The sequence below is a fragment of the Panulirus ornatus genome, chromosome 58 (genome assembly GCF_036320965.1).
Source record: "Panulirus ornatus isolate Po-2019 chromosome 58, ASM3632096v1, whole genome shotgun sequence".
Lineage (NCBI taxonomy): Eukaryota > Metazoa > Arthropoda > Malacostraca > Decapoda > Palinuridae > Panulirus > Panulirus ornatus.
The window spans coordinates 21,075,690-21,102,184 of record NC_092281.1 but is presented as its reverse complement, the minus strand read 5'-3'; the positions used below and the strand labels follow the sequence as shown (position 1 = coordinate 21,102,184).

Here is a 26,495-nt window from a genome sequence, read left to right as displayed (position 1 = left end):
TGTGATCTTTTCCGATGTATCGTGATTCTCCTCGCTCTTTCGGATTTCTGATCATGCATCAGTGGCAACATATCCCAGAATAGTTAATGGTAACATTTTCATTTCTTGTTTATCAATTTTGACGGCCATGGGTGTCCAAAATGAAAAATCACTCGTAAATAGCCAATATTTTAATATACTGACTCCATTTAATATATATATTCCCTTTCTCAGCCCTGTGTCCCCAACGCCACCTCACCAGTTGTAGAAATATAACGATCACACGGTTTCTGCTGAGTTGAATTATCCTATATCACATAGAGTGACATCATATTTTACCGACGTCAGCATCCGCGTCAGTGTGTGAGGATTCAATTCTAAAAAGTGACATGAAAGCATACAATGTTTCCTCTATAGATGTTTTCATTACAACATCGAACGCTTGTTGAAGCTGGAGAGGTTCTAGTATAGAGTAAAAGCATGTATGGTCTTATAGGATTGTCTCCAACACATGAAAAAAGGCATTTTCTTTATGCTGGCGTCTATGATCTTGAAGTTGATTAACCTGGCCGACGATTGGCCTAAAGCCAACACAACCAGTCAGTCAACTGGGGGATTTAACAGTGGAAAAATCATGAAAAAGATAAACATCAGGTGGATCTCCACCTTAGATCTTTTTCATATAAAAACTCTCGTAATAGATCATTTTGATGCACACTTTAATATCCTATACAAACGTATCACTGTATTACAATGTTGTTCATCAAGAACAGAGCAGATGAAGAAACTCCGTACATCTCTACAGTGCTTTAGTGCTGGCTGAATGACCTTTCATAATGATCACCAGAAATAATAGGAAAATTACGACGTCATGTGCATGATGCATCCATAAACAGAATAGAATGCTTATGTCTTTTATAGATGTTCTCGTATGGCTGGAAGACCTAAGCTCTGTAAACACACTGAGCCGTATGTGAGACTGGATTGAAGAGTGAGAAGTCGACCCCGTTCTTGGCGAAGACTGAAGCACACTTCTGTAGGGCGGGCCCTTCTGCCTTCGGAAAGCGGGAATACACGAAGCCGAACTCGGACTTGTAGTTGTCGGTAGTGATACAGGAATAGACGCAGGAGTAGTTTTCGTAGTCAGTCTCGATCACTTCATAAGGCGAGGCAAACACTGTAGCAAATAATCCAAAACAAAGAATCAATTAGTGTTACAAATGTGAGGAAATCAGCAGCATGAATATAGGTATATCACACACACACACACACACACACACACACACACACACAATGGGCTCCCCCGTGGTGCAGTGGTTCGCGTCACTGATCATTGAACATGCACCTCCTTACCATCAGGCCCGCATGGGTTGGAATTCCAAGCGCGGTAGTTGACCCACACCCAACCTATAGGTTTATCCTCCCCTTAGCGCTTCTGGACTTCCAATGGATAGGTAATTATAAGTGTATGTGTGTGTGTATGTGTGTGTGTGTGTGTGTGTGTGTGTGTGTGTGTGTGTGTGTGTGTGTATTTACACCTAGAAGTAAAGAATTGTCAAGGTTACGAGACGGGGCAAAACGAGTGTAAAAGCAGAACCTTCTCCCCGTAAAAAAAGGAAAAGAAAAAAAAAGAAAAAAAAAGAAAATATCTTATATAATACCTCATTTAGGAGAGGACATAGAGACGTTATACCTATGAACAGACACATGGTAGACGAAGGTTAACCTAATCAAATGGAGTTATAGATATGGGACAAAGTGAAAGGAGACCTGATCCTATCTACTGGGAACAAAGTGTAGAAATGATGATGGAAAACGTCTTAAGGCCAAACGCACTATCAGGTTGTTACCAAAAGCATCACATCAAGAACATCGCCAAGGAGGTAAATCTCATTCAAGTCAGCGTCAAAATTGCCTTTATGGGCGTGGCCATAGGTATGTTAAGAGTCTTTTATTCATATATGATACGTAAACTAAGACATGCAACGCCAATTTGGTCATCCTGCTTATGGTGGTAGCGACACAAAGACCTACATGAGAAGGTTCACAGTTGGGCAACACAAAATATTGTGCTAGGATTAAGGGAAATATGGTACAATCTTTGGAGAGAGAGAGAGAGAGAGAGAGAGAGAGAGAGAGAGAGAGAGAGAGAGAGAGAGAGAGAGAGAGAGAGAGAGAGAGAGAGAGAGAGAGAGAGAGAGAGAGAGAGAGAGAGAGAGAGAGAGAGAGAGAGAATAAAAAAAGATACGGTGTAGTATTTAGAATTTCATAAGAGTATCATACCCATAAGTCGAAAAGAAAGCTTAGCGGAAAACTAAGCAAGAAGAGAAGGACGAAAGATATGATAAAAGTAACAAAGAAATAAAGAAAACCCTTTGAATATAAAGGACGAGCTAAGAATAAGCTTCAAAAGTTGTAACGAGAGAGAGAAAAAAGAAAAGATAAACTAAGGAGAATTTCAGACAGATCCCACAAGGATTTAAATAGTAATTGGTCTTACTGGACTCTTATGCGTCTTAACTACACAAGTACGGAGTCATCGATGCCGTCTACTACTTATTTATGGCTTTCACATGCAACAACAACAACAACAACAACACGACACAAAAAAAAAAAAATCGAGAAAATAAATCTTATCCAGTATAGCCATAAGGTTGTGACTGGTAGTGTACGTATGATTTCCCCCCAGTTAGAAATTCACACTGCTTCGGAAAGACACTTGGTTCGAATCCTGCTTTAAAATCAGAGGCCTCGTAAAAAAGCAGAAGTCTAAACTATGGGAATATCAGGTGTAGTTCAATGAAATATCTAAAGGATTGAAAGGCTTCTGCCGACGTGTCCTGGGAAAGTTTCATTGCTGGCGATCACGTGCGAGATACCTCAAACCATCCAGCCATGACTCGTGTGTATGTGTGTGTGTGTGTGTGAGTTTAGTTTTCTAACGCAGATGTTCTCTGTGTGCCAAACTATTGTCATTTTCATCGGGAGATCTTATTAGATCTCGTACCATTTATGTCTTCGCTCTCAATGTTGGGGAAAAAAAGAGATAGATTGAGGTTGCTCGGCAAAATGATTTTCGGATTGGTATATTGCCACTCACTCTGTCGTAAGGCGCTGTGGTCGTTTGGGTACTCCATAATCGGCCACTGTACCAAGCGATATGTTCATATACACTGGTGTTACCGGACTCCGCCTGTTAGAGGCTACACCGCCAGGAGTAAAGTCTCGTCAAAGAATTCCCCTACAATTTCCGGAAGTCGGCGAGTCTCAGAGTGCCTCACGAAGGTCTTAAGTAACACCAAGACTTTGACAGAAAAACTGGTTATCAGTATCATGAATAGATGAATATACGTACACTTTCGGGTTGTATTTCATATGCTTAACTGCAGAGTGTAGAATACCGATGTGCAAGACAAATATTAAAACAAACAGACTGAGTAGCAATGAAAAATGTTATATGATCGACCAAGAGGTCGCTTCCGCAAGGTGAGTTCAAGCCTCTGTTGGTTAACGCACCAACTCGTTTTTGTATGTACATAAATTTACATATACTGTTCAGCTTACATTTAACGTTCGTGTAATTTTATTCAGTACATAAAGGAGGAATACATAAACCAGTTATGAAGACCAAGTCACTAAGCAAGAAAGGAAATATATACATATACGAACTCAACCGCAGGTTTCTGTGTGCGAGAGAAACGTGGCTGACCTGCAACCTTGTTTTTGTTCGTTCATGTCAATCTTTTCTCTTCATCTTCATATACTGCACCACAAAATATAGCGAATTAGATTCCTTTTTTTTCAGAACTGTGATGAAGACTACAAAACTAGAGCAAATGCTAAAGGATGCTATTGAACAATCGCCGATTCGTAGCTCTGAGTCATGCGAGCACGCTGAGGAGCGAGGCTTTGTTTAGGCGCGATGCATTCGAGGGGGGGTCAGCGTCCTAGCTCATCTTGTCCGGGAGCTGCCCTTGCCAAACAAGTTCTAAAATCTTTGCCTCTCATAATGCTCCCAAAGGAAAGAACGAACTCTCATGAAGTGTTCACTCCTGCCACATCTAATCATGTTACTGTCCTCATGATGGTGGAAATTACAAAGCTTGCTAGCTCGGCTTCAGTGGAAAGACATCATTGTTCTCGTTATGGTTTTGGTGCGTCCGAACATCCATACCTTGAGGAAGAACCGGCAGAACTTATTAAACGTATTTACTGCGAGTAAATTAATTCTTCGAGGCATGCACTTGCCCAGATGTTGATCCATCGTTGTCTTATCACTCAACAGAAAGAATAGTGCAGTACTGTACCATAATAGATCATTCTACATTCGCCATGTGCACGCTGTACTCTTTATAGCTTATGGACCACTGACTACGAAGCTGGCAGTACCACATCTCCCTATCTGTATACTCCATTAGTGGATTAGTGGATTTATCAGAATTAAGAGTGCAATGGTGTCTTGCTCTTCGTTAAAGCTCGCTCTACTCCCTTGGCAAGAAAAACGTTGTAACCTTTGAGAATGTCGATTTCATTCTTTTTTTTTTCACAGAAATCAAAGATACACTTCTTGATGAAATAACGGTAGAACAAGTTCATACCACCTCCCTCCCTACAACAGACACCAGGGTAGACGGAAGATTGTATGATCAGTTAGAAGGAAAAAGTAATGAACAAGATTCTAAATCAGTAGAAGATTTTAGCATACCAGCACTTGAATGGGAGGGACCCCTCTCCAATAGTGGCCAAATCCAATCAGTCGAAAAACCTACTCTCGACGATAAAGTATCACATCTAGATCTAACTACAAATATAGGATCTCGTTGGTAATGTTGAAGGCGGAGAAAAGCTTGGTACGTATGAGTGGTTACCGACAAAACATTTTGGAGGTCACGTTCAACAGTGTGTGTGTGTAATATTGGTCATGACTGGCGGAGAATGAAATACCCTATCTGAAACCTGCAAATTCTAATGCTCTTCGCTTTAGTCTTGACCGAAAAACCTGGGATGATATTATCAGTGAAAACGGCATGAATGTGGCTTGGAAAAACATGAGTAAAACGGCATGAATGTGGTGTGGAAAAACATGAGTAAAACTTTCAAAGCAGTAGAGGGAACATCCGTGCCAGTGCATAGTAGACTATTTCTAAAACGAAGCCAAAGTGTGAAACGGTGAAGTAAAAAGTGCCTGTTATCTACCAAAGTAGCTCATAAGTAACTCAGAGAGACCAATATCCAATATGATAGATTAAGTTAAGTAGACATGTGTAAAGAAAGTTGTATGAACCGCATAATTCTGAGCCTTATCCGAGGGCAATGAAAGGGGCGAAAAAAAAAGAAATAGTGAAGCAGTTAAGCCCTTGAGTCACTGTTCTTTCCAATAAGTCACTTGCCACGGGAAAAGTTCCAGATGAATGGAAGTTCGCCAATATGATATAAGCCACTGCCCGGATATTGTCTGTCGTCCAAATAAACTTCACCACAAGCAGTTGGAAAAATGGGAACCATCATTCAAGACAGAATTTAAACCATTTTGATGACAACCACCTAATGAGCAATTCCCAGCATGACAATTTTCGACGAAATCGGTAATGTCTGACAGATCTGCCTGCTTTGTTTATGATATAATCTATGACGAAAATACAGCAGTTGATGTCATCTACGAAAAATTTTCAAAGGCGCATTTGATAAAGGTCTGGATCAAAGGTTACGAGCAAAAATCAAGTCGCATTGCACAAAGAATCGCATCCTATGACAGCCGACCAAACGACGTGTATTTATTTGGCCTAGAAAAGAGAAGGTTAAAATAAAAGGTGATCTGAGACCAACTCTTAAGGTTATTAAAGGCTCTGATAATCTTGATCTGTCGACCGACTGAAGACGATTCGTCTAATATCATTCGAAGTCTTGGACACGAACTTTTGGGCAAACGTTTTACTGCGAATAAGGCGAAGTACTTTTGCTTCAGCAGGAATGATTTGTCAGTTAGAATGTTTACAAGCGGTTCGATAGATGACTTTAAGAGTAGACTTGATAGATATTTCGCTTCAAGTCCACGACTTACATCATTTGCGTCTCTTCAGTCACAATGAGCATTTGCAGGTTATTCTCTACTACGAAAGTTTCTGGTATTTCCCGCTATCACAAATAGCCTCGAAAGGACCCAGTGGTCTGTTGCTGTTTGAATCCTTTGTATTCCTTCATATTTCTATGTATAATTCATTATTTTTCTTCTAGTATTTTCTCTTCAAAATGTATGATTATGTTAGGGTAAGAGTGATGTAAATTAGACGTCTATGTTGTATTGATGAAATCACTTTGCACATTCGGACTTTACTGTTTGCTAAACATTAAGAATCCTTAGAAATGCTACATAGAGAGTCTGAAGCTTCTAGCACACACACACACAGATAGACACATCAATAACAATTCAGGCATACACACTTACATTAAACGGAGAAGACCATGTTTATGCATACAGCAAAACGCTACAATGCCTTGGGCTTATTAACTTACCTGAGGGAGCATCGATGAGCATATGAGCGGCGGGGAACTCCTTGGTGGGGTAGATCCTAAAGTCTATTTTGAGATAGTCGTTCTTGAGGTCGAACCCGGCGGTGGTCACATCGAAGCCATAGTCGGTATTGGCATATTCATAGTTGGAGTGGATACAGCTACTCACCGGCATGTATTCGTTTTCAATCATATGGGTTATGTACCATCGCCCGGAGTACTGGTGATAGGAAACAATACAGAATGCATTAGAATGTTAGTGGCACTGATATAAACGAACAAAATCTACAGAACATTATCATCTTTTTGATTAACGTAAGTAGAAAATACTGTATACTGACTTTTCGGAGATCGAAGTTATCTTGGTTCGCTACTGAGGCACATTTGCCAGGTTTCACGAAGCTCGGGATCCCATCAGCAGCCACAAGGGCCAGCGAGGCAAAACCGAGAATTGTTATGATCATCTTGCGCGACATGGTTGCACTGAGACTGGTTGACCGAAGCAGTGCTTATATACCCTCCGCTTTCCAGAGAGGTACATATACAAAAAAAAGTATCGGGCGGAGCTTGCAGAGAATGGCAGGTTAAAGTAAAACTTTTTTGTTTTTTTTTAATCATTATATACATAATTCTTGTTTACCTCGTTCATTAGATGTATGCTAATCAACAGATGAGAAGAGCGTAGTAGACTATAGCAATACAAAGAAGAACATGCTCCAGTAAAGAGAGAGAAGTTGAGTAACTGGAGGCGTGGTGTAGGCAGTGTCCACCGAGCCACCTCATATAAAAGTCCTCCCTGAGCGTCGTTTGTACATAACTCTTGAACACTTAGCACGATGAACTCCCGGTTCGTCCTTCTTGTCCTTGTGGCCGCCGTCGCTGCCGACAAGATCCCGGACTTCGTAGTCCCCGGCAGGTGCCCCAAAGTTGACAGAAACAAACTGTGGGATGAGCAGACGCCCAACCGTGATAGCGTGAGTCCTTGTTGTTGTTGTGCTTGGTATTTACTCATCTAATCTGAAAGCCTGGCAGAGGCTCGTCTTTGACGGTCCGTCCTCAACATGAGCTTCTTTAAGACCGCTTCTAGAATGTAATATTCTAGATCACTGACCCTCCAGTTCAGCAGTATGTTGGAGACATTTAGAGGATATGAGTCTTAAAGACCGAGGGAGCGCCATACCCCAAGAAAACATTTATGTTCAGTGACATATTTACCTACCTGACTTAACTCCTCGTGAGGAATTGATTCATTATGTGATCACACTAGTGTTCTATTTAGTGATGTAGAACCTCTGTGTTGAAGCGGCTACCGTCACTAATGCACGGGTCGCCCAGAGTCAAGCATACATTGGTTCGAATTCTGATTGCAGAGGTCAGTCCACAGTCCACCATCCTGTTCATTCGCTCTCAGGGGCTGATATATATATATATATATATATATATATATATATATATATATATATATATATATATATATATATATATATATATATATATATATATATATATATATATATATTCATTCGTTTTTCATACAGATACGCCATTTCCCGCGTGTTTGAGTTAACGTCAGCAACAGATGATTGAGCCTTGGTGGGTAAAATCCTCATTTGGTTCCTTTTTTTGTTTCTTCTTTCGAAAAGTAGTAAAAGAGGGGAGGATTTGCAGCCCCCAGCACCCACCCTACTTATCCTCCCCGTCTATGACAGGCATGGAATAAGTGGGAAATATTCTTTCTCCCCTATCCTCTGGGATATATATATGTATATATATATATATATATATATATATATTTTTTTTTTTGCCGCTGTCTCCCGCGTTTGCGAGGTAGCGCAAGGTAACAGACGAAAGAATGGCCCAACCCACCCACATATACATGTATATACATGCACGTCCACACACGCAAATATACATGCCTATACATCTCGATGTATACATATATATATATACACACACAACATATACATATATACACATGTACATAATTCATACTGTCTGCCTTTATTTATTCCCATCGCCACCTCGCCACACATGTAATAACAACCCCCTCCCCCTCATGTGTGCTAGGTAGCGCTAGGAAAAGACAACAAAGGCCCCATTCGTTCACACTCAGTTTCTAGCTGTCATGTAATAATGTATGGGTATGTATATGCACATGTGTGTATGTTCAGGCCCCGATCGCTCAAAATCTTTTTCACTCCATCCTCCCACCTCCAGTTTGGTCTCCCGTTTCTCCTTGTTCCCTCTACCTCTGACGCATATATTCTCTTTGCCAATCTTTCCTCACTCATTTTCTCCATGTGACCAAACCATTTCAATACACCCTCTTCTGCTTTCGCAACCACATTCTATTTTTTACCACACATCTCTCTTACCCTTTCATTACTTAATCAATCAAACCACCTCACACCACATATTGTCCTCAAACACTTCATTTCCAACAATCTACCCTCTTCCACACAGCCCTATATATAGCCTATGCCTCGCAACCATATAACATTGTTGTAACTACTATTCATTTAAACATACCAATTTTTGCTTTCTGAGATAACGTTCTCGCCTTCCACACATTCTTCAACGCTCCCAGAACCTTCGCCCCCTCCCCCACCCTGTGACTCACTTCCGCTTCCATGGTTCCATCCCCTGCTAAATCAACTCCCAGATATCTAAAACTCTCCGCTTCCTCCAGTGTTTCTCTATTCAAACTTACCTCCAAATTAACTTGTCCCTCAACCCTATTGAACCTGATAACCTTGCTCTTATTCATATTTACTCTCAGCTTTCTTCTTTCACACACTTTACCAAACTCAGTCACCAGCTTCTGCAGTTTCTCACACGAATCAGCCACCAGCGCTGTATCATCAGCGAACAACAACTGACTCACTTCCCAAGCCCTCTCTTCACCAACAGACCGCATACTTGCCCCTCTCTTCAAAACTCTTGCATTCACCTCCCTATCCACCCTATTCATAAACAAATTAAACAACCATGGAGACATCACGCACCCCTGCCGCAAACCGACGTTCAATGGGAACCAATCACTTTCCTCTCTTCCCACTAGAACGCATGGCTTACATCCGTGGTAAAAACTTTTCACTGCTTCTAGCAACTTACCTCCCACACCAAGTACACCTAATACCTTCCACAAAGCATCTCTATCAACCTTATCATATGCCTTCTCCAGATCCATAGATGCTTCATACAAATCAATCTGTTTTTCTAAGTATTTCTCACATATGTTCTTCAAAGCAAACACCTGATCCACACATCCACACTGAGTATTAGAGGGAAAATTCTCACTTGGCTCCCTTCTCTGTTCCCTCTATTGGAAAAGTAAAAGTTGGAGGGAAGGATTTCCATCCCCTCTCTTTTACTGTTTTAGTCGCCTTCTACGACACATAGGGAGTACGTGGGAAGTATTCTTTCTCCCCTATCCCCAGGTATAACATTAGTATATATATATTTTTTTTTTTTTGCTTTGTCGCTGTCTCCCGCGTTTGCGAGGTAGCGCAAGGAAACAGACGAAAGAAATGGCCCAACCCACCCCCATACACATGTATATACATACGTCCACACACGCAAATACACATACCTACACAGCTTTCCATGGTTTACCCCAGACGCTTCACATGCCCTGATTCAATCCATTTGGTAAACATGTGATTTGGACAATCACATGTTTACCAAATGGCGTCTTAGCTTCGTCTCTTCGATGTATATCAACTGACTGTTATATTTCTCTCTTGTGTTTCCCCTGATGATGTGATTATTACACGAAAGTGCACTTAGGAACTTTTCGTGTTTCATTTTCCCCGCGGACTCATAGGAATATCTTGATCACGCGCAAAATTGTGATCCTTTCCAATATATATATATATATATATATATATATATATATATATATATATATATATATATATATATATATATATATTTATTTATTTATTTATTTTGCTTTGTCGCTGTCTCCCGCGTTAGCGAGGTAGCGGAAGGAAACAGACGAAAGAATGGCCCAACCCACCCACATACACATGTATATACATACACGTCCACACACGCAAATATATATATATATATATATATATATATATATATATATATATATATATATATATATATATATATATATATATATATATATATATATATATATATATATATATGCCATTGAAGTTTGCCACACTTCCTGACAGGCTTACGTAAAAGCAACAATATATGTCATTTGATGTCCCAGCCACTTGCAAGCAACTATCTGTGTAAGAAGCTAACTTTTCAGAGGTCAATTCACCATAACATACACTAGCTTCAAGGTATGTTATACTTAGACTGAGGTATATGATACTTGTCTATAAGTTGAAATACTGAAGAACTCTAACCATACCACGCCTGACGGGAACATACAAAAGACAAATGGCTTGTTAACGAAGTTGACTTGTACATGCTATGAGAGAAAATGTGAACAAAAGCAAAGTTCTTACCCTCAAAAAATGGTTTTGAGGAATCTCAATTTACCATATGCACGTTTGGTAATTATCTCACAAAGTATATCTATTAATACAATATTGAAAATCTCTAAATTGCCCTTCTGGTTTGAATTGCTATTACAATAGATAGGTTCAGCTTTGGTTCTCAAGTGTGTTGTATAGTCTGTGTTTTGGCTTAATGTGCTTGATCTGTCTTGCACAATAAAATCTAACAACTTACTTAAACATCAACACAACCATAATCAACTGAATCCAAATCAACTGATTACTTAAGTGGAAGAGTTTGTCATTTGAGGGCCAATGGTTCCGAATGATATCTGATATCATTCATTTCTTGATTAATGTACGTGGAAGCAGATTAACTTGAGAACAGTAATCTTACATATTCATGTCAACAATTTTTCCCATATTCCAGTATGATGGCGTGTGGTACGAGCACTCTCTCACTAACAATCCATATCAGCTGATCGAAAGATGTGTTCGCAACGAATATTCATTTGGTAAGAATGTATCTTAGTACTTCTCATGTCTAATTTTCATTTTTGTTAATGTTTTATTTACACCTCATTTAGGTACCGACTTTTAAGTCGCTGTTAAAACAAAGAATCAGATATATGTGATAAGTATGTGTGCACTGTATATATACTACCTATGGTAAATGCCATTAGCTTAACGTGATAGAATGTCTCATTCTTATAGATGGAGAGAAATTCACCGTCGTATCGACTGGCCTCACATCTGATGGTAGTTTGTTGAGGCGCAATGGCCAAGTATACCCTAATCCCTTCGGTGAACCTCATTTGACCATTGACTACGAGGACAGTAAGTATCCTGTGATCACATACGTCACCAATGTGGACCGTGATGTAATCCCGGCCTGCGTGGGAAAGGATTATGATTATCAATTGGACTTACCAGAGTGATCTGGTGTAAGGCTGACTGATTTCTTTCTTTCATTTCCATCTTTTTTGGTTTTAACTATGCATTATGTCACTATAGATGAATTTCCAAATGATGAATGCGCTCTTTTTGGTACCTCACTTCCCCTTCCCTCCTCCCCAACTTGATTTATAAGAATCTCCTCCTGGTCCTCCGCCTTCATCTCCCACTATCGTATGCCCATTCCTATCCTCTCCTCGCGTAGGGTTCTCTTACTCTAAAATGGTAACACAGACTTCGCTTTCCCTTGGAAGCATGCGTCGGTGCAAGCCATCGCAAAGAAACGAAACTGCTCTAACCCTTCTCTGACTATCAACCCATTGCTCCCATTTCCGATACCTTCAAAATCTTTGATACTCTCCTTTGCTCTCACTTTCTCAGACCTAACAATCCCATACTCTTCTTTCCGACCACAGATACGGATTTTGCAAGTATATGTCTTGGTTGTCTAAACTCCCGTAAGTTGATTCCTCTGTTTTTCTCTGTTCATAAATGCATAGTGTCAACTCTGACTAGTCCATTGCTGTAAATATTGATGGAGTGACCTATCTCCTTCATCCTATCAACAGTGGTGTGTTCTTCAAGGTTTTGTCCTATCATCTATCCTTTCTCTTCTTTCAGTAAAGGATCGTCTCTCATCTGCATCTAACCGTATTCCCTCTTATGATGATGATGATTCTACTCTACATAATTCTATTAGCTCTCCCTTCACTCTTCCTTATTCCCTCTCGTGCATTAGATATATTACCTCTCTCCGTCCTGACCTCTGCAGTATCTCGGAATGGGGAACAGTAACCAAGTTTAACTCAATAAAACGCAATTTTCATCTATTTCTCAATCTAATAATCATCCACTCTCCTTTGCTCAAATTCTGAACACCACAATGTAAACGTGCGATAGCATAAACCTAGAGAATGGAGCTATATCTTCCTCTGTATTCTGGTAACCTAGCATAATCCTACTCCCAAGAGCCAGGCGTGTTGTACAGATGCGACAGGTTGCTTCTTCTCTACGAGGGTTCTGTGCTCTCTACTTTGAAGTACTTCTCACACACACACACACACACACACACACACACACACACACACACACACACACACACACATACACACACACATTTCGGGTGTCTCTTCCTCCACCATCTTTATGAACCAGGTTGGCAAACATCAAAAGCTTTAAGACTCATTTGGTCTCCTGGCATCACCTCTCCCCAACCTTACCTTGCATCATGTTGCTGCTCCCACTCTCGTTCCTGAAGTTGTCAGTTTGGTCAATGTTCTCCCAAGCGGCGCCGTCTCTCTCTCTCTCTCTCTCTCTCTCTCTCTCTCTCTCTCTCTCTCTCTCTCTCTCTCTCTCTCTCTCTCTCTCCCAAGGGGCTTGGATGCGAGGCACTCGTCCGGCAGCTGCTACTCACGTCTTCTCAGTGTAGACCGGCCACTTGAGAACTGACCGTTATGACACCTCCCTTTCCTGGCGAACTGATAAGCTTCGGAGCTGTTTTCCTTCATTGGTCTAACCTTTTTCGTAGAACCTCTCGACCTTTACAAGTCAGGTAACAAACACCTGCGGAGTCCTGATTGATTTCTACTTTCTTTTATCTCTTGATTTATCCCCTTTACCAAAGATGACCTTTTGACTGGGGCATGTATTACCCTTGCCCATAATGGTCACTATATATATATATATATATATATATATATATATATATATATATATATATATATATATATATATATATATATATATATATATATATATATATATATATATATATATATATATATATGTATATTGTGTGGATGTGTGTGTGTGTGTGTGTGTGTTTCTTTATCAATTCATCTGTCAAAAGTCATTCACTCTGTGTTCCTAACATCTCGTCTTGTCGCCAGGCTGGGCCGCACCTTATGTTATCCTCGAGACGGACTACAGCAACTACGCCTGCATCTACTCCTGCCACGATTACAACTTTGGCTATTACTCCGACTTCGCCTTCGTCTTCTCCCGCTCCCCAGACCTGGCTGACAAGTACGAGGAGCGATGTGTCGCTGTCTTCAAGGGTATTAATGTTGACACTTCTCGCTTCACCAAGACCCTTCAAGGATCATCCTGTCCTTATGATTCTCAGAAAACACTGTGAGCAAATTTTTCTTCGGAGGTTTCAATAAAATTCCCTCTCCTCCGTCATGGTTTTTTTGTGTCTGTTAACAAAGTCCCCAGTAATGTGCAGACTTATCATAACTAGTGGAAAGCGACGTCTTTGGTAAATACTCGAGAATACAAAGAAGCAATCGTTGTTGGTATATCAAGGAGAGGTTTTATCAGAACTACAAAGTCGATATTACTTTCATGTTTTGTATGTGGTATGTATACAAATGAATGAAGAATTAGTGTTCTTACTCTAACCACCCACCACCCTTCCCCCAAAAGTTCCACAAACTAAATACTTCAAGAATTAAATTGAATGACACGAAAAGATTCTACTTTAGACAAAAAATTGCAACTTTATACAGGTCCTCAAGATTCCAGAGATCTTCTTGATGTGATAATATAATCGTTTACCAAACATTGACATGAACGCTGTCTCTATGACGAAGACCATTAACAAAAATGATGTCTCGAAAATATTTCGACAGGATTTTCTTGTCATCCTTAAAACAGGTTGAGGGTAGAATAGACAATCGTTACATGATGGTGCTATGTCTTCGTCCATGATAAGCATCACTTCTAATGTACACATTCTCTCTCTTCTGATTGTTCGAATATTGCGAATTTCGCGAAACACAAGCCAGTCATTAGAGAATCACTGAGTCAAGGAGATGTTGACAGAACTTGACTAGCCAGTAAAAGTGCGTGTATGTGAGGGTGTGTGTGTGTGTGTGTGTGTGTGTGTGTGTGGGCGTGTGTGTGGGCGGGGGAGGAGGGGTTGTGCGCTGCTAATGGCTCCATTTTTTCTCGTGGAAAAGAATTTTAAGGATAGAATAAGCTGAGAAAAATTCCATCGTGGACCAGATCCCCTTTGTGTGGCTTATGTTCTCTGGTGATGATGAGGAATTCAACTCTCTCATTCCTCTATTGTAGCGTTTATATATGTTTTCTGTTGGCACGTTCACCTCTTGTCATTTGGTGGAAAGTTCATCTTTGTCATCTGGAGGAATTTTCATGTCTTATGATCTTTTTTTTTTTTTTTCGTTGAGGTATGACCGAATTACGAAAGCTTGTCTAGTTGCGGTGTTAAGGAGAGGAGTATGCTAACCTATTGCCAAAGTTCAACCTCCTTCCTTTTGTATAAGACTGATGTTAAAAATCTATTAGGTGAACCCACATCCCGAATACTTTTTTTTTTTGGTGTGAGAGAAATATGAGTTAACGTTATTATGGTAACGAACTTAGCACCTTTACATGTGTTTATTGTACAGTTTTGCACCTGGAAGATGGAAGGCACGTAGTGAATATTGTATCACTCATACTTGTTCACTGTTTCCCGCGTCAGCGCCAGGAACAGACGAAGAATGGCCTCATTCGCTCACATTCATTGTCTAGCTGAACCAGTAATCTGCATCAATATCTTTAAACTTCATATTCTTCAAAGGTGCACTGGAGAGTCGTACACGCCTCCACACTATCTACATAACACTTACCCAAGATATAATTATCATGCTTGTAGAATCACTCTTATATAATCTTCATATTTTTCCAATCGAGATATGGTAACATGAGCTCGACGCTCACTTCGCATTGATCCAAAAGGAAAAAGTACATGGTGAGTCAGTTTTCCCGTTCACCTCGACATTGTCTCTGCATCGTTCCTAGAAGCTGATCTCTCTCTCTCTCTCTCTCTCTCTCTCTCTCTCTCTCTCTCTCTCTCTCTCTCTCTCTCTCTCTCTCTCTCTCTCTCTCTCTCCCCTTTTCCCGTTCTACGCTTTGGTGGGTCTATTTTCAGGGATGCAACTCTCACCATACCGCCTTCCACCCCCCACCCCCTCCCTTTTTTTTTTTTTGGAGCCACACGACCCACGATGGATATGTTCCCTCAGCGACTCTCGCCTCTCGAGCGACATCTAACGTGGATTTCACCGGATCCCTGTGCTCTCATCAGCCTCTGTCACTGACGGGGGGGGAAGAACTGGTTCTCGAAAATCCTCAGTTACGTAAAGTCAACGTAAGTTCGTGCTATAAGAAATTCAGACAAAAACTAGATGAGTGATTATGCTGGGAGACTCTTACATGACGACTCTGCTTAACTAATTCTCCTCAAAATGGCGTGCCATGCTCTCGCGCCCGTATAAAGGACACTGACTTCTCCCATCATAAAGGGCCTTAGTAGGCTATAAACTATGGTGGTCTGGCTTTGATTGGGATGTGGAGGCAGTGGCGACTGACTGTAGCATCTCTCTCTCTCTCTCTCAAGAGAGAGAGAGAAAAACAAACTCTCTATCAAGATGTGGCCACTGATGAGAACCTGTTGTCATCACTTTGAAATTTACAAAGTCCATTTGAAGTTCCAGTATTCGACTTTCACATTAGGTGGCTGTTTGTACACATGCGATAATCTCTGACAGATTCACTCACTATCAAGAAGCGTAAACAAAATGTAGTTGGTTATGCGCTATCAGACTTCTTTTCTTTTCTTTTTTTTTTTCCTTATAACGCTACAAGTTTCTCTTGTCCTGATCCTCAGGCGTTATAGTAAGCAGAATAACATACATGACCTGTAAGTTTCCACTGTAGGCGCTTGAAAATAATGATCTAGAAGGAAAAAAAAACAAGCTGTGTAGAAGTTCAAGCCAAGGATGGAGAAAGAAAATGGAGTACGTAGGTCTGGCGACCCTGATGGTGCCGAGATTTTCTTGTTCGACAAAAGCGATTACACTATACAATACGACTCGTTTAAACTCTTGGTAGATGTTATTTTGATTGTGACGCCGTTGGACCACAGGACCAGTAGATGACTTCGGATAGGGCTGAAGAGAAGTACTGGAGCTGGAGAGAAGCACCGGAGCTGAAGCGAATGGTGAACTATACTACCTGACACAGAAGACGATTTGGTATGATGCACGACTCTTACCATGTCTGTCTGTATTCTCCGCCTCACTCATACAATGGATGCAACTAGGTCCAAGGAGACGTATCGTCCTGCTAAGGCATCTCTTGCACTGTGGCGCCGTTATGTGGAAGATAATCTTCAACGGCGTTCAAGGATTATATGTGACTTCTACAAGGCATGACTCCAATCTTCTTCCTCCCTCCAAAGCGTGTCGGTGAGTGGGAGATGTCAGAGTGCAGGAAAGTGGTGGTGCCACAATTACTGGTCCATTCAGCCTCTCATTCTCATACGCATCAACACCATCCGATCCATGTGGTTAGGTTCACAATCCTCACCAGCCAGTGTCTGTCATGATATACTGATCACGACTCCATATCTGGTTCAGTCTGACGATATGAAACCTTTCTTACAACCTGACAGTAAGATGAACAATCACTGAATGGGCCAGGTACTATAATGTCCCTCCCATCTATTCACACTGAACTATCGAACTGATGACTGATACATTAGGCGATCTAATGCATCACCTGTTGTCTCCTACTGGGTGAGGGGGATTTTGGTCCAGCCCTGGTGAGCCGTGCTCTGGTTGACACACTCACTAACATGTACGCCTTGCTTTGTTGTCTCCCATGGCAATTGCTGATTGTAGCGCCTTCTCCAACGTCATATATATATATATATATATATATATATATATATATATATATATATATATATATATATATATATATATATATATATATATATATGATGTCTGGACAGTGGATCTGATTCTGAGCAGTGGATCTGATTCTGAGGCTCACTGCTCGTGGGAGTGGATAATAGTGAAAGCCAAAAGGACCCTGATATGACGTTGGAGAAGGCGCTACAATCAGCAATTGCCATGGGAGACAACAAAGCAAGGCGTACATGTTAGTGAGTGTGTCAACCAGAGCAGGGCTGGACCAAAATCCCCCTCACCCAGTAGGAGACAATAGGTGATGCATTAGATCGCCTAATGTATCAGTTATCAGTATATATATATATATATATATATATATATATATATATATATATATATATATATATATATATATATATATATATATATATATATATATATATATATATTTATATATATATATATATATATATATATATATATATATATATATATATATATATATATATATATATATATATATATGTATATTTATATATAGCTTTTGGCTATCTGATCGTGTCTTCTATTAACGTGAAGCAAGGGGTTGGCCCTGACACTTGCTACAATACTCAAAGGTTTCGAATAATTCTGATCTTTCAGCTTTCGAGTCAAAATGTCAAATGGACAATTATACTTAGGGCTAACAGGCGCTACGAAGTGGCCTCAGAAACCTGCAAGTGGACGGTTCCTTCTTAAGAGCGAAAAGCATCTCTCTGGTCACCAGGGGAAGCGGCAACACTGTTTCCCTTGATCGCGGTATGAATTCCAACTGTGTCATTCTCTCTTTTTTTTCAGCTCTTCGAGGCTGCATGCACTCTTCTTACGGCCTGTTTTATCCCCATCGTTATTTCATGAGAGTCAGGCATACCACGTTGTTGGAAGTAGCATGAGATTGGTTGGCTTCATGGCCATATTGTGAAGCATGTGTAGGAAGGAGTTTACACGGAAGGTGCACACCCAAAGCAATTTACACGAATGGTGTACGCCCAGGCCTCGGTTGGCTAATTGTCAGCTTCAGTGGTAATGGGCTCTGTGAGAGAGGTCAGTGTGGGCTTGCCAAACCATCTGATGTTTGCTCTTGTATAGATGATCTTCATCTCATTCCTTTCTCTTTCATGTCTATATCACGTCTTCCAGAAGAAGTTTTGAAAGGTTTTGTGGTTTTAGAAGGTGCTATTAATGAGGGAGAAAATGTTTGTTAGAGATAGACATAAAGGTTCTCACGGAATTAGAACTAATATTTATGTTATTCAAAACATATCTGGGTAAAAGCAGGTAAATCTTTATTGCACACGGAATCATACACGGATATCAAATTACATTACCAAATTACAAATTCTGATATCAGTAGCTTTTAGAATAGATCACGTGGGTTTGAACAGTCGAGAAAATGATCAGCTTATCGATCGAGTGAACCCGAGTCTTCCTGAAGAAGTCTCTTGTTTTTTTTTATTCTTTACCACATCGCAAAGTGTTTTGTTTTCGCTACAACAATCAATGATTCTTTTTTTCTTCTTCCTGGTATGTATCGTACCTTTTGGTCATCTATCTTCATGTATTCTATTGTCATGTAGGTTGATCCATTCTGTTCATTTGTCGTGGACACAATCTATTATGAGACGATAAGGCTTGGAGGTGGGTGGCTTTGGAGTAACAGGCACTCAGAGAGCAGGCAGGAGCCCTACGTAGCCCTTACAGTTGGAGCTACGCTCGGCTGGGTCTGGCCTAAACTTCAAATGTTAATCCTTATAATGCTCAATAGCTTTTGACGATGAAGAAACCGCGAATGTTGATGATGAAGACACCGCGAATTTTGACGATGAAGAAACCGCGAATGTTGATGATGAGGACACCGCGAATTTTGACGATGAAGAAACCGCGAATGTTGATGATGAAGAAACCGCGAATATTGACGATGAAGAAACCGCGAATGTTGATGATGAAGACACCGCGAATTTTGACGATGAAGAAACCGCGAATGTTGATGATGAAGACACCGCGAATGTTTTTCTTTCTTTTTTTTTTCTCTCCACCCACTCCCACAAAAAGACACAGACCGTAATTGCCAAGGAGCGGACTTCTAGATTTTTCATCTTGCTAATCCTATGATGCTGTCCATGACCAGGCACTCAGTGTGATGACTTTCGATTCGGTAAGTTTGAATTTCATTCTCATGTTTGTTAAACCTGCGTTTATATAATTCAAGCGTTGAAAGCGTTGGCATCGAAGCCCCCTGGAACATGAACCTTAATCGTGGTTATATCTTAAGCAATATTCTGAGGTCGTACGGGTAGACAATTGTTCTGCACACACACACACACACACACACACACACACACACACACACACACACATATTGAGCGCGTGATCAAGCATATTCCTATGAGTCCATGGGGAAATAAAAGACGATGAATAGTTTGCAAGGAACAATTAGTCATCCATGCACTTGGCCCCATACTCTCCATCGATGTTGGAGTCTATATATCGTGTAGATAATGGTGATACGTATGGACTTTAGTGTTTCTGCAGATCTTCTAGTCGGTAGCGAACCTCCGCCACCACCAATGCATCACTTTCATGTGGTTAGTTGAGGGAATATGTCACTCTATAAGGTCTAATGGTATTGGTAATGAGCTCTCTGATGTATACGTTACAGCTGGTTCTTCTTCTTCAGGAAGTTCACTGTTGTTTTGCTCGCCTGACTGTGATTAAGATATAATAGTATTAAACAAAAGAAAAAAAAAAATCATGGTCATAAGTAAGCGAAATCCAAACATAAGAGAAATGTCAGCCAAATATATCAACGGTGATCGATTGAATCTCCACTAAGTGATTATCAACGTCAGATGTGAGGATTGGTGTTGATCTTTATCATTTGTTACTAGAGTGATTGTAGTAAACCATACCGCGGAAAGTAGGATGCAATGCCAGACAGTGGAGGAGAAAGAATATTGCCAAAGTTCTTCTCTTTCGGATTTCTTGGTAACTGTCTTTGCCTAAGACCTCGGTTGCATACATTTGCAATTCTCTCTATGAAAAAAGTGGTATCATCATCCACTGCACTGACTTAAAGTTTTGGATTATTCTGTTTTCCACAGCCGAAAGCTTTTTTTTCTTTTTTTTACGTTAGAGGCAAGGTTTGGGAGATAATGGAGAACGATGCCTTTAAGATGTATAGGTGATCCTTGCCCTGTGGAACCCTAATCTACCTTCTTGAAATCAGATTTGGGCGGAACAGTATTTAGAATCTAGTCTACTGCATAAGAGAATGAAGAGTTATAGACGACAGTCTCGCAGTCTCCCCCATGATCTTGGTATATGTACTCCATCCGGAGTCTTCAGTCTATGAGAAAAATGGCGTGAGACTCATCAGTGATGTGTTGCCAGTTTCGATTGTCTGCACGAGCAGCCGAATCTTCATCGTTCAGAAGAGAGACATGTTGTTATGGCTCAGCATGAGATAGCTGCTTGCCCCCTGACCAATGCCTTCTTTGCACCTCGCACGTAAGCTTGTCGAGTTTCTCCATCTCCCAGAAGATAAACCCTGCGTTCAGTCTGTAACTCTTACTGTCTCTTGCATGAAGACAAGTAGCAAAAAACTCCTCTCCTTTGAAGCACCAGATTTGACCGATCCCTTCACATGCAATTGTTTGAATTTTAGTCAACCAGTTTATAGAGAGATTTCTTGCTTTTGATTGTCACTCTGAGTGTCCCAGTTCATTTACTTATTCACCTACACTCTGTGGAATGCCGGCCTGCTCGTAAATCCGCCATGAAATCCTAATGGTTCAACCTCAGTTGATATCGTAAGGGGTTCTAGCCAACCCTGTTGTAACAGACGCTTTAACCTTTCCAGGAGCATCCTTAACAAGAGCCCTGCTGGCTGCTATAGCCAACATCTACTCCCTGATTTGCACGTAAGTGTGAGCTCATCATAAGAACTCTTTTAGTGTAGAGTTGGTCAGCTGAGGATGGAAGAAGTCTGCATTCAATAGTGGGTTAAGGTAGGCTTGTGTGGTGGAGCAATGTGCGTTTCCCCCCTAGAGTTTATCACCATAGCATGTCATGTTCATGTGCCGATCTGTCGTCTTCATTCGTCTTCAGTCGATAACGTCTAGTGTAACTTTGAAAATGTCTTTGATTATACGGTACAGTGTATTAACAACATGTTCCTCTAGCCCCCCCCTCTTTTGAGTCTTAGATTATTTTCATGAGATCCAGTCTGAGTGTTAGTGAATTATGATATAAAGTTTGACATCTCACGAAGCAGTTGTAAGAGTTGGAGTCCCGTCTTTGACTGCTCTGTATCAACCCATATTCTTTTTTTTTTTTTTCTTCAGAAATCGGAGGGGAATTGTTCTCAGTAATTTCCGCAATATATTTGTGTACGAGCCAGGAGTAAAGTAGATATTTTCATTATTGTCTGATATCTAGTTAATTCCTTCACCAGTAGGTGAGCTTTCGGGACCCTTTTTTTTTTATATTCTTTTTAACCGACCTAACGTTAATTTCTATCTTTTCTTTGTTGATTGCTTTGTGAGATTAACCCACTACTTCAGGTCTGTGTCCTTTGTTACGTAGAATGGCTAACGCTGGCATCCTTCGAAGGTGACTGAAGCAAACCATTCACTAAAAGTTGCAGTAAGCTGTTTTGACGAAAGACTATCGTGTGAATCAGCTTGGAACAATGCACTCCAGTGTACCCATAATAAGAAGCCAGGTCTCATTAGTACTGTATTCCATTACTTAGTTGAAGGGAAGTACTTTGCCCTCATTACTTGTACTCAGCCTCGTATTATTACCTTGTTGAAGACTCAAGGTAAAATCGACTGGAGCACAGTGGTTACTCATACAAAAAGGGCAGGAAATAGATGCCGGGTGTGTGTGTGTGGGGGCGTGGGGGGGTTACAGAGGAAGACAGGCTGCAGGAGTTAAGGGTTGCAGAACGCCAAACGAAAGTAGAAACAGATTAACCAGCTTTTGAGAAGTAAAGAAAATATCAAGAGAGTAAGACTTGAATGTTCCTGACTGTGTCAGAAGGTTATCTGGAAATCATCAAGATTACTTCGATGATGATAAATTTATCCATTTACTAGTCCTTCTCTTGAGACTGGTCGATGAACTCTGAACCTTTCATTGGCTAATGTGTGTGTGTGTGTATATATATATATATATATATATATATATATATATATATATATATATATATATATATATATATATATATATATATATATATATATATATGTATATATATATATATATATATATATATATATATATATATATATATATATATATATATATATATATATATATATATATATATATATATATATATATATATATATATATATATATATATATATATATATATATATATATATATATATATATATATATATATATATATATATATATATATATATATATATATATATATATATATATATTTTTTTTTTTTTTTTTTTTTTTCATACTATTCGCCATTTCCCGCATTAGCGAGGTAGCGTTAAGAACAGAGGACTGGGCCTTTGAGGGAATATCCTCATATGGCCCCCTTCTCTGTTCCTTCTTTTGGAAAATTTAAAAAAAAATGAGAGGGGAGGATTTCCAGCCCCCCGCTCCCATATATATATATATATATATATATATATATATATATATATATATATATATATATATATATATATATATATATATATATATATACACACAATTTCCCACATTTGTGGGGTGGCATCCTTACAGCAAGAAGGATATTTTCCAGGACCATACAGACCAGCTCTATGAACACCCAAGTGAACTATAAATCTGCCTGAATGCTGAACTCGATCCATGTCTCACGTGTAGCACAAGTGCAGAGCATTTATTCTGTATCACAGTACCTGTTATTGTGATATTGGTAGCCTCACCATCATCCTATTTCTTTCCAATAACATTTCTTTTTTAGTATATTTACATGGATATCAAAATCTCAAGACTGGTACATGGTACAAAGATCTATTTTGTACTCTTAAACAACACAGTAATTTCAAACTAAATTAAACAATACATTATATAAATAATACCTATGTGTATAATAAACTAAGTTGTAGATGGTCAGATGCTGAACACGAAATTATCCTCTATGTAGCCTACAGAATCTCTAAATCATATGCGTGTCCAAACCCTCAGTAGGTGTAGTATCTTCTGTCTTCTGCTGGGGATGGTGATCGACGGTATGTATCCCGTGGTGAAGGTGACCTCCGTGGTGGAGTTCGACTGCGATATGATGTTTGTGGGGAAGGAGATCTGCGACGGTATGATGTTTCTGGTGAGGGGGATCTATGATATGGGAGTTCTCTTGTTGGGTATTTATCCTCAGATGTACTACCTCGCCGATTGTTGGGAGAATAATCATCCTGTCCACTGTCGTACCCATTTCTTTCCCTGTATCGTTGATCTCTGCTACCATGATCACGATCTCGACTTCTATATATATATATATATATATATATATATATATATATATATATATATATATATATATATATATATATATATATATATATATATATATATATATATATATATATATATATATATATATATATAGTAGTGGTGATGTGAGAAGGAGATGGAGTGAGTATTTTGAAGGTTTGTTGAATGTGTTTGATGATAGAGTGGCAGATATAGGGTGTTTTGGTCGAGGTGGTGTGCAAAGTGCGAGGGTTAGGGAAAATGATTTGCTAAACAGAGAAGAGGTAGTAAAAGCTTTGCGGAAGATGAAAGCCGGCAAGGCAGCAGGTTTGGATGGTATTGCAGTGGAATTTATTAAAAAAGGGGGTGACTGTATTGTTGACTGGTTGGTAAGGTTATTTAATGTATGTATGACTCATGGTGAGGTTCCTGAGGATTGGTGGAATGCGTGCATAGTGCCATTGTACAAAGGCAAAGGGGATAAGAGTGAGTGCTCAAATTACAGAGGTATAAGTTTGTTGAGTATTCCTGGCAAATTATATGGGAGGGTATTGATTAAGAGGGTGAAGGCATGTACAGAGCATCAGATTGGGGAAGAGCAGTGTGGTTTCAGAAGTGGTAGAGGATGTGTGGATCAGGTGTTTGCTTTGAAGAATGTATGTGAGAAATACTTAGAAAAGCAAATGGATTTGTATGTAGCATTTATGGATCTGGAGAAGGATCTGATAGAGTTGATAGAGATGCTCTGTGGAAGGTATTAAGAATATATGGTGTGGGAGGCAAGTTGTTAGAAGCAGTGAAAAGTTTTTATCGAGGATGTAAGGCATGTGTACGTGTAGGAAGAGAGGAAAGTGATTGGTTCTCAGTGAATGTAGGTTTGCGGCAGGGGTGTGTGATGTCTCCATGGTTGTTTAATTTGTTTATGGATGGGGTTGTTAGGGAGGTGAATGCAAGAGTTTTGGAAAGAGGGGCAAGTATGAAGTCTGTTGGGGATGAGAGAGCTTGGGAAGTGAGTCAGTTGTTGTTCGCTGATGATACAGCGCTGGTGGCTGATTCATGTGAGAAACTGCAGAAGCTGGTGACTGAGTTTGGTAAAGTGTGTGAAAGAAGAAAGTTAAGAGTAAATGTGAATAAGAGCAAGGTTATTAGGTACAGTAAGGTTTAGGGTCAAGTCAATTGGGAGGTGAGTTTGAATGGAGAAAAACTGGAGGAAGCGAAGTGTTTTAGATATCTGGAAGTGGATCTGGCAGCGGATGGAACCATGGAAGCGGAAGTGGATCATAGGGTGGGGGAGGGGGCGAAAATTCTGGGAGCCTTGAAGAATGTGTGGAAGTCGAGAACATTATCTCGGAAAGCAAAAATGGGTATGTTTGAAGGAATAGTGGTTCCAACAATGTTGTATGGTTGCGAGGCGTGGACTATGGATAGAGTTGTGCGCAGGAGGATGGATGTGCTGGAAATGAGATGTTTGAGGACAATGTGTGGTGTGAGGTGGTTTGATCGAGTAAGTAACGTAAGGGTAAGAGAGATGTGTGGAAATAAAAAGAGCGTGGTTGAGAGAGCAGAAGAGGGTGTTTTGAAATGGTTTGGGCACATGGAGAGAATGAGTGAGGAAAGATTGACCAAGAGGATATATGTGTCGGAGGTTGAGGGAACGAGGAGAAGAGGGAGACCAAATTGGAGGTGGAAAGATGAAGTGAAAAAGATTTTGTGTGATCGGGGCCTGAACATGCAGGAGGGTGAAAGGAGGGCAAGGAATAGAGTGAATTGGAGCGATGTGGTATACCGGGTTTGACGTGCTGTCAGTGGATTGAATCAAGGCATGTGAAGCGTCTGGGGTAAACCATGGAAAGCTGTGTAGGTATGTATATTTGCGTGTGTGGACGTATGTATATACATGTGTATGGGGGGGGTTGGGCCATTTCTTTCGTCTGTTTCCTTGCGCTACCTCGCAAACGCGGGAGACAGCGACAAAGTATAATAAAAAAAGATAATATATATATATATATATATATATATATATATATATATATATATATATATATATATATTCTTTAGACTTGAGATTTGTATCAGCACTTTAATGTAAATCTTCATTCACCATTTGGCAAACTCATTTGTCCAGAATCATATAATGTGAAAGTAATTTGAACCTAAATGATTATTATCACTGTTTTCGTCAGAGATGTTCCAATGATTCCCTTACAGAATTCAATTGTCTTCTGCCATACAGTATCTTGATATTTTCACTATAGTTTTTGCTTCATGCCGCATGTGCAGGCTTTCTTTGGTGATAATACTTTAATTACTATAATTGTACTACTGTCAGTATGGTAAGCATGATGCAATTGTGAATAGTTTCATTTTTTTAAAT

At 39.9% G+C, this 26,495-nt stretch overlaps 2 protein-coding genes across 2 annotated transcripts; one reads left to right on the top strand and one right to left on the bottom strand.

Moving 5' to 3' along the window:
• Positions 1 to 681: 681 nt before the first annotated feature.
• On the bottom strand, positions 682 to 6,971 carry LOC139766643 (crustacyanin-A2 subunit-like). The gene is made up of 3 exons (XM_071695522.1): positions 6,831 to 6,971; positions 6,493 to 6,709; positions 682 to 1,156 (listed from the first exon to the last, which is right to left on the bottom strand). The coding sequence occupies exons 1-3, from the start codon at positions 6,963 to 6,965 to the stop codon at positions 924 to 926; spliced, it is 585 nt and encodes a 194-aa protein (XP_071551623.1). The 5' UTR covers positions 6,966 to 6,971; the 3' UTR covers positions 682 to 923.
• A 335-nt stretch (positions 6,972 to 7,306) lies between these two features.
• LOC139766797 (crustacyanin-C1 subunit-like) lies at positions 7,307 to 14,094 on the top strand. The gene is made up of 4 exons (XM_071695718.1): positions 7,307 to 7,463; positions 11,389 to 11,473; positions 11,673 to 11,795; positions 13,802 to 14,094. The coding sequence occupies exons 1-4, from the start codon at positions 7,326 to 7,328 to the stop codon at positions 14,047 to 14,049; spliced, it is 594 nt and encodes a 197-aa protein (XP_071551819.1). The 5' UTR covers positions 7,307 to 7,325; the 3' UTR covers positions 14,050 to 14,094.
• Positions 14,095 to 26,495: the final 12,401 nt, after the last annotated feature.